The 9,445-nt window shown below is 32.9% G+C and overlaps 1 protein-coding gene across 4 annotated transcripts; it reads left to right on the top strand.

The window, feature by feature from the left end:
* The first annotated feature begins 274 nt into the window (after positions 1–274).
* On the top strand, positions 275–8,066 carry LOC105449697 (ubiquitin carboxyl-terminal hydrolase 45). 4 transcript variants are annotated; one of them, XM_011689065.1, is made up of 13 exons: positions 275–552; positions 912–1,045; positions 1,124–1,311; positions 1,406–1,568; positions 1,746–1,913; positions 3,054–3,275; positions 4,241–4,503; positions 4,593–4,810; positions 4,984–5,464; positions 5,781–6,069; positions 6,237–6,506; positions 7,226–7,401; positions 7,737–8,066. In XM_011689065.1, exons 1-13 carry the CDS (start codon positions 468–470, stop codon positions 7,807–7,809), a joined length of 2,730 nt encoding a protein of 909 aa, XP_011687367.1. In that variant the 5' UTR covers positions 275–467; the 3' UTR covers positions 7,810–8,066. The 4 variants fall into 4 exon arrangements, with proteins under 4 accessions (XP_011687367.1, XP_011687366.1, XP_011687369.1 ...); XM_011689064.1 differs by having other exon boundaries at positions 909–1,045; XM_011689066.1 differs by lacking the exon at positions 275–552 and adding an exon at positions 559–726 and having other exon boundaries at positions 909–1,045.
* The last annotated feature ends 1,379 nt before the right edge of the window (positions 8,067–9,445 follow it).

Genomic DNA, 9,445 nt, shown 5'->3' with positions numbered 1-9,445 from the left:
GATCATCTTATATGACTATGAATTCATAACAGATAAGATGATCTTAAATCCGTACTTATAATGAATAAGATATGTTTACGAATCACATCAAGACGTTTTCAAAGAAGATCACCTTCGATAAGTTACGCCTTGAGATTTTGCTCAAGTATTGACTTGTTTCACGACTATGAATCGAAGCGCCATCTTAAGACTGTACTTAAGACGATCTTGAAAATAAGCCTTGAACTATGAATACGGGCCTTTTAGAGTCGGCAAATTAGTTGGCTCCTCTACACCTTGGATGTAACTGGTGTATGTACATACATAGAAGTTTCGTGTACGCGCGCGCGGACGGACTGAATTTCCACATGTTTTTTTTACGCACGCAAACGTCAGGATTTAGCTGACGAGCGAGGTGATCTCTGTCGTGACGAGCACCGACAGCGTCGCGTACTCGACGACGGGAACGTCCACGGTAGCGCGACGAGATGAGTAAAAAGCGGAACAGGCAACCGGATGCGAATCCCGATGTCAGCGAGACCTCCACCGAATCCTGCGAGGAGGCGAGCGCAGGTTAGAAAACACGTATCTCCACACCCAGACGTCCCAGAGTTCCATGAAATCGCTCATTTTCGGCTTTTGAATCTTTTACTCGCTCTTATTTCTCCGGAGGGATGTATCTTTGAATTTTCAAAGATAGAGAAGTGAATCGAACAACTTAAAAATTTGGTGGATAAAACGAGAAAAGTATTACAATTTGAAAATTTCAAGTCTCAGTCAGTTAAGATTCTAGCACTCAATAATTTGAGAACAAATTTTGTATTAACACATTCAGAACGTAAAATGTCGATTTATAAAATCTGTAAAATTTATTTAAATTGCACATATATCTATATTTCAATACACAAGCAATATTAATTAACTGTTAGCAGGTGCAAAATGTCCACACATAGCAAAGGCTATTAACCTGAACAAAGTAAAAAAAAATCTAAAAAAGACTGGTATATTGAGCAAATGTTCCATGTGCAAAAAACTGGAGGTGGACCTTAAAACAACAGAGGAAATTGTAAATGACAGACACAATTATTTGATTGGAAGGCACACTAGATATTAAGGTCTAACGTCAAATTATTCATATTTGCAGTGTGATATTTCAAAGCCCCTATGGATTTGTTTGCAATGTGGAGAACAAGGCTGTGGTAAAGAGCAAAAGCAGCATGCTGTTGAGCATTATAGGAAGCCTCATAGTGACTGCCATTGCATGGTAACAGATTCTTATCACTGGAGCGTTTGGTGCTACCAGTGTGAAATTGAAGTTCAATCCAACAGTAGGTACGTTAAATAATAAACTATTTTAATACAAAAAGCATGTTCATGTTTACAAATATAAACATGTGTATGTACATTCGTATGTTTTGCTTTTCAGGAAGAAACTGCTGGAAACTGTAGAATTTATCAAAAAGTGTGTCAATATGCCGCAAATATCTCAGCAAGCGAAAATGCCAGTAATTCAGTGCCAAAAAGAGATGATAATTGATGTACAGGAAAAAGAGAAGCATAAAATGTTAAACAATCTTCCTAAAGTTGGGGTATGAATTATATAATACGTTTTTTTTTGTCTTATTTTATTTTAAGTTAGTCTTCTTTAATCTTACAATTTCTTTTTCCAATGTATAATACAATAATATGGAGATAAATATATACTAATATTCAAAATATTCATAATTAAATAATTAAATATTTATAATTCTTTAATTGTGCAATAGGGTTTAGCAAATCTAGGAAACACCTGTTTTTTCAATGCTGTACTTCAATGTCTAGCGCAAACACCTTATTTGGTGAAGGTGCTGGACGATTTACGTTTGCCTGGGCAGAAATTTGTTTTGCCAGGTGGAAAGCACAAACCTATCGATACCGAGGAAGAAGTGGAAGTGGTATGTTTAACTTTAATCAAAATTTTTTTGTTATTTCAAGATATTTGCAAGAATCAGCTGTATTCAGCTAAATTATTGCAGTCTGTCAATCAAACTATTCGAGTTTGATTCTTGGATTTATCATCCTGTATGTAATGCTAAAAATTTTGACTAAAAAAATAATTTTATCGTAATAAAAACAAAGTATTCAAAATAAAAATTAATTTTAAAGTAACTTAGAGATAAACAAATCGCGGAATTACATTATTTCTTGGAAGACGAAAAATCTCCAAGCAAGCAACAATGAAGCGATATGAATTTACAGATAAACAAATAGTTATTGAACATACAACATTATTGAATAAAACAAGTTTATCATTTAGATAAATTTAATCGCGTTAATGTTTGATAAAATGACAAAATCAAATTTAACTCTAGATATACACTAGGGTCCCCGGAACCCCAGCGAAACTTTCTCAGTTTGGCATTTCTGAAATTGGAAAAGGAGGGATTTGGGATATTGACGTAAAAAAAGTTTGGGATCTCAGTAGGAAGTCGTGTTGACGCGTGGCAATTGTCGCTCAACAACCGAGCAGTGAACAGTTGAAGTGAGTGTGGGGTTCCCGGGACTGCTTGCAATTTTGTTAAAATATTAAAATATCAGATCGTCAAATTTTTTTGTTACTATTTCAAGCATGCCCTTTCAGAATTTTCAAGGATTTTTTCAAATCGATCTATAAACAAAAGAGATATGATTTTTTAGAAAAAAGTGCTAAACCGAGATTTTTTCGCGTTTTTGAACTTGTCTTTTTCTTTAAATCCGTATATCTTGGAGCTCCTTAATTCTATCGACTTTTAAACATTATGGGCTTGTTCCTTGGTCGATTCTCTATTGATTGAAAAAAAAACAAATTAATTGAAATATGTTCATTTTTACTAGAGTTACAGTAATAAATATGGATGGGATCTCCAGGACCCTAGTGTGTATGCCTAGGGTTAATTAAATAAATCAACGAATTAGGGAGATATATTAATATCATCAAAGATCATCAAGATTCATGATTTATTCATTCAAGATTTAAAAAAATAGTTTTAAAAAATAGTTTAAAAACAATTTTTTTTAAAGAAAATAATTGTTTCCTTTCTTTATTTGCCTCGCAGCCACCGATCGAGGGGACCTTAGAGCGATGGGGAAGTTTCACATCAATTCTCTGTGAAACTCTGTCGAAAATGCAAAATACGAACGGTCATCAAACTTATACTCCTTTAAATCTCCTCTGTAAGCTCAGGAAAAAGACCACGCAATGTGTGGATGGTGGGCAACACGATTCACACGAATTTCTTCGACATTTGTTGGAAATAGTTCGAAATGAGGATCTCCGAGTAAGCAAACAAATTTTCTTAAATGTTTTACTTTAAATATTTGATCTTACCAGAGTTTAAAGCAGCCTCTAGACGATCGATATTATTGTACAATTATTTTATACACTATTATTTATATAATTTAGACAAAAATATATACTCACAATCAGTACAGTATAACATCGAAAGAATCAATAATATTGTGCAGTATCAAATATTGTATCATAATATTGGTCGTTAGGCTTTATTTTTTTTTAATGTTCTCTATTTAAAAGGTAATAATAATTTAACCTTCAAATGGTACACTTCTTTCAAGCACCCACTATAATGGAACAATGGTGCGAATTTAGATTTGACATCTTAAATTGTACATACATCTTTCCTGAGGATAAAAACAAAAAGCTGTGCATCGTACCTGTCACCTGAGGTACCGGGCATATTCAACGTAGTAGGGATAAGTCGCGATAAATGTCTGTGCAAATGCCAGAAATTCGAACATTTTTGCGGTGCGAATTCGCACTCTTGTACCATTAAAGGTTAAACTAATTATAATTAAAAATTTTCTGTTTACAAAGAACTATTTTTAAATAGACAATGGCTATAGAGAATATATATGAAAGAAATAGAAGAGAACTCTTGTATTAAAACACCATGTAAGCCATGTTAATGTGCTAGAACAGAGATCTCCTCTTGTACTTAAAATTCTATAATTTTTTCATTAGATTTACACAATCTAGAATACAGTGCTAGACATAAGTACAGTATAAAGTATCATAGATATTTTATACTGTATTTATATTATACTTTCATTTTACTTATGTTATATTTTATTTTATTTAAGAAAATGTATAAGAAATCGATTTTTTTTAAGTTTAACCTGCTATTCTTTTTTAATGAAATATTAGATTAGCTTTTAATTAATATTTAATGATATTTGATATAATGAGTCTTATAAGTAAATTAAAATTGTGTATGTCGCCCTGCAGAGATATCAGAGCATAATTTTGAAGGAAGTCGGCCTGAGCGGGAAGACCAAGCCGGATTGCGTGGAAAAAGGTTTGAAATCACGTGTGAAATTCTATGGTAATCAGGCCAGCACGCGGCTGCTCGGACCAGAAGCGGTATTCCGCGGCGTGTTGGTGTCTACCCTAGAATGCTTGGATTGCCATCACTCATCGCAGCGCACTGAGCCATTTTTAGATTTGAGTCTGCCCGTCACGGCGGACAAGCCTCAACCTCCACTCTTAAAGTAACGGAAAAAAATCCTTATTTTCTCTAGATTATAATAATCAATTTTATTAACTTTCAAAGCAGTATATGATCATCTTGATTATATAGAAGGAAAAATAGCGAATTTGAGGATGCTTTCGATATGATGAACGTTCAACAACGTGATTGTCAAACTTCCGACATGCCATGGAAGCAATTGAGGAAGGAAAAAAAAGCAGCCAGGAAGAATCGGAAGAATAAGAGACACGAGAATCATAATAATTCTAATGTGTTGATGGATCTAAATAATCCTGCGGAAGAAAACAATGACAATGTTCTGAAGTCAGGTATAGCTTTTTTTTCTCTTTTGTCTGTACATGTAGAGAAGCTATTTATGATAGTTTTGATAGTCGGGTTTTTCTTATGCGCTATAAAAGTTCCGGAGAGAAGACACTTTCTTATTTTTGAAATTGATCTTTTAAACAAACAACTTTCGTACAGAAATTTTTTTTATTTTTAGAAGAGAGTGACGCAGACATAGAAGACAATATCGAGGTGGATAATTCTCATCCGGAGATTGGAGAATCCGGTTATAGCTCGGAGAAAGCATCCGCCGTCACCAGCCCTGTATCACCCGCTGATCGTCATCCAAACAACGACTTCAGTAACACGGTTAGCTCGGGGGACGGTAATCTGGACAACAGTAACCTGGAACCAGCACAAGTTAGACATCCAGTGAACATTAATACGTTAACTAGTCCTAGTCCAACCGATGTGTCGATGACGGACTTGACTCAAATCAGGATGCCGTCCGAGAAGACTGACAGGAATGTCGGCACAGTCAGCTCCGAGAATGAAGCGTCCGCCACGGTGTTAACCAGCTCCATGATCGTCAATTCCGACGTCACGAGTCCCGAAGTACCTACCGCGAGTCTAAGCAGCTCTGCCGCTTCTAAGGAGAGCCCCACTAGCCCCGTCAATGACGAAGAAGTCGCGGAAAGGTCGGATATTCAGATGTTCAATCGTTTAAAATATACGTCCAGTTCTTCTATTCTGAAAACTTGAGCTTGTTAAACTTGTTGATTATTGATTTTTGCGATTCTTAAATCTTACAATTTCTTTAATTTTTTAATATATGTGAAAAAGTCAGCACTAGATTTATATCTTTTAAATACAAACATTTTGAAAAGATTTAGATTCAAAATAATAGAAATTACGTATTAAATTGCATAGACAAAGCAAATTTTAAACATTGCATTTAAAAGATTCGTTTAGATATTTCTAGAATGTTGAATGTTAATTTACGTATTTTCTCAGATTGGACGGTGTTGAGACATGGATGGCAACTGCTCTATCGAGAAGGAAATATAATAATGGAACTTCCAACGGAGATGATCCCGAAGAACAAGATGTTTATAATGACGTTGGTGATATAATAGCGGGAATGTCTAGGCTGGGAATCGCCGGGCATCAATCGCCTAGCAGGTACACGACCAAGGAGGGCGAATGTTCCGTGGAATCGTGCTTGAATCAATTCACCGCATTGGAGCTAATGACGGGAAGCAACAAAGTCGTGTGCGAGGCATGCACAGGTCGTGAGAAGAAGGTAACTAAAGAAGAAAAAGATAGTGATCCTTCAAGATCTCTAATGAAACTTGATACATTCGAAGAAATACATGAGAATGAGAACCGTTGTTACCGTTACATTTTCCTTTGTGTCGCCTTACATGAGTGAGAATCAATATCTTATTTTTATTTTCTTTTTTTTCTCAGAATCATGAAGGTTCGTCGAAGATGGTGTGCACTTCGAGTACCAAGCAATACCTCATCTCTCAAGTACCCCCGATATTGATACTGCATCTGAAAAGATTCCAAACGCAGAGAGTCGGTTTTCGGAAGGTTTTCAAGCACGTGTCATTTCCGATATTGTTAGACTTGGCACCGGTTTGCACAGATCACAAAAAACCTCGACTTTATGCGCTTTATGGGGTCGTCGAGCACAGTGGAACCGTTCACGGTGGTCACTATGTTGCATATGTTAAGGTAGATTATTATATTCAGCGTATCAGATCTTAAAATTTTAGAATTTTACAACCGAGACATTTAAGATTTTTTTAAATAAAAATAAGGTAATGATAACTTGTTTCTAAAAAATTTAAACAAGAATACAATTTGAAAATAGTTTCAAATGAAAATATGCTAGAATCTCGTATTATCTTTTTGTTTACCTGAATATATCGAAAGAATAAGGTTGCTACAACTATATTACAAGTCGTTATAAAAAAAAAATGAAAAAATCAAAGATAGAAAAATTAAGAGAATGCCTCGAACGCGTAATATGCAAGTTTTTGAGGAAGATTATAATCGCAGCCCCGGTTCGTTTCTTGGAAAGAGATTATTGTAATACGCAGCATCTCACTATTTTATAATTTGTGATAATTACGATTCTTTATTTTAACTTTTATTTTAATTGTTTGACCTTATATAGTAGTTTTAGCTGAAGAAGACTCCGTGTCGAAACGTGTTACTGCTTTTTTTTTTGGTAGAAATGTTTTAGTAAATTTTTCAATTTTTACAACCAAATTGATTGCTCGTTTCTTAGCCTTTATAGAATATTTTTCCTTGCTAAATAGAAAGATATTAGACGTTTTCAATTATTTTGTTTCTGATCTTTTGTCATACGGAAATATAATGTGATTATAGCATGATAGATTTGAAGAATTAATATTCCTTATTGAATCCTTCATTCATATTCTTGTTAGACGAGACTGCCATTATCGCCAGACGATCCTCGATGGAAGTTTCTTCCCAAGGATAAAGATCCTAAGACAGATAATGAATCGAGTAGCTCAGATTCGGAAGGAGAAGAAGCATCTGCGAAAGCTGCATCTGTTGTGGAACAGCCACCTGGAAGATGGTATTATGTATCAGATTCTCGGTAAGATCCTTGCTATTATAACATATACATACAACATATCATAACAAAAATAATAAAAATTAATATTATGAGCTACGCGAAATTATAAAATCAATTTCCGGAAGTTGCTTTCTCATTTAAAGAGTTAAATATAATTTTCGAAAGCACATCTTTTATTTCTAAGAAATTAACATTACTTGAGTTATTTCTTGTGTTGAAAGAATGTGATAAAAATTATTACACTTGTCTAATTTTTATTTTATTGTATATGAGTAACTATTAGTTTAATTATTACACTTACTATTTATTTCATCATTACTTCTACATTTATTGATTGTCATTTGTGTATATTCTAGGGTATCAGAGGTAGATGAAAATACAGTGCTGCAAAGTCAAGCGTATCTCTTATTTTACGAGAGGATTCTCTGATTCGATAAAACGAAGCAGAACGGGAATGAAGATAAACATAGTTGCGCTCGTATTTCCGATTCTCGAAAGAAAGAAAACAGACTTTCAATGAATTTATTAATTCTGCAATTTTTAGTATCATATCGCGCGTTATTGATTGTTTGATGTATGTAACTGAGTATATGTACATTGCAAGAAATCTGTAATCTAGAAATATCGAAATATCGAAAACTTGTTTCTTACGATTCGTTAGCAATAGATTGTGAACTTGTTTCTTATGGGAAGTTGTTTTTTACGATTGGTTAGCAATAGATCACGAGAATTATTAACAAGAAACGTCTTTACAAACTTTTTTAAGTTTAATTGTTAAAAATCTGAATTGCCAGATTTTTTAATTTCTTAGAAATTTATAGAAACTGCTAATTTTTAGTAATATTAGTAAAAAGATCGAAATTATTTTACAATTCGATTTTTTATAAATAACTTTATTGCATAACTTTATTAAAATAAAATTATAGCATAAAATAATGACGTTATTAACATAATATTATGTTAATGATATTGTTAGCGTAATAATTAACAACATTGCGTGGATTTCAACGCTTATTTAAATTCAAAGAAACACTCCATGAGAATATAAGACAAAATAAAAGAAAAATCATTTTTCTTGTATAATAAACATACTTTTTGCATCATAAAATAGAGTTCCGGTTTACGTTTACTTCTTTGTAACATCGAGTTATAATGTAATGAAATTTGAAATATTTGTATTTAGAAATATTTAAAAGATATATATGTATAAAATATTGCGCGCGCACGCGCACTCACAACTGTTCGGGAACACTTGCGATGTTCTCGCAATTTATGAAAATTCAAGTATTTCGATGAAAAAGAATGTACAGAAATTAAAAAAATATATATTTTAAAGAGGAAAGATAGAGCTTTAAATCGGTATTTGAATTTTATTTTTATATTTTATTTTGATATTTATTTTTATATTTTATTTTATACGATATTTTATTTCTAAATTACATAAAATTGAAAACTGATATTTTTTTCAATATTTTTGTTTTACTTTGAAACGCTGTACCTTGATCAAGCATCGTCGGATAAAATTTAAGCATTTTAAAATAGACTTTTCAATGCTTTAAATGCTTTTCGAAAAAAATCAGTATAATAATTTTTCAATCAAAGATCTTTACGATTTTTTTTTCCACCGAGATACCTAAGTTTTCATGCGAGAAAATGGCAAGCGTTCCCGAACTTATGAACGGTAATGTATATAATTACATATATAACTGATTTATGTAAACGTGACCTTTTTGAGAAGATTAATATGGAGAGATTAAATATAATGACGCGCGACTGTCTGATTTGTAAATTGAAATCAATTGCTATTAGCAGAATAGTATAATAATAAATCTTCTCAATAGCGTATTTCGATTGCAGTGAACACTAAAGCATCACGTTCAATGATGTATAATGATTTACCATGATTTTATTCAATCCTTGAAGTTTTTCGACAAAACATTTCGTAAAACAAACTTCCACTTTTTTATAGATAAGTTGTCTGTGATAATAAATGCGGCCAACAAATATTATATATAACTAATAATTTCTGACTTAAATCTATAATAACAAGCTTGTGTGTTTCAAA

The sequence above is a fragment of the Wasmannia auropunctata genome, unplaced genomic scaffold, assembly GCF_000956235.1.
Source record: "Wasmannia auropunctata unplaced genomic scaffold, wasmannia.A_1.0 LD336074.1, whole genome shotgun sequence".
Taxonomy (NCBI): Eukaryota; Metazoa; Arthropoda; class Insecta; order Hymenoptera; family Formicidae; genus Wasmannia; species Wasmannia auropunctata.
Note: the sequence above shows the minus strand (reverse complement) of the source record. Positions and strands in the feature narration are given on the sequence as shown.

Excerpts from the sequence above, each read along its gene's own strand:
- LOC105449697 (XM_011689064.1), top strand. The coding sequence starts at position 468 with ATGAGTAAAAAGCGGAACAGGCAACCGGATGCGAATCCCGATGTCAGC. Across the intron at positions 1,569-1,745 it reads ACAATCTTCCTAAAGTTGGG|GGTTTAGCAAATCTAGGAAA; the intron begins GTATGAATTATA and ends ATTGTGCAATAG. Across the intron at positions 1,914-3,053 it reads CCGAGGAAGAAGTGGAAGTG|CCACCGATCGAGGGGACCTT; the intron begins GTATGTTTAACT and ends TTTGCCTCGCAG.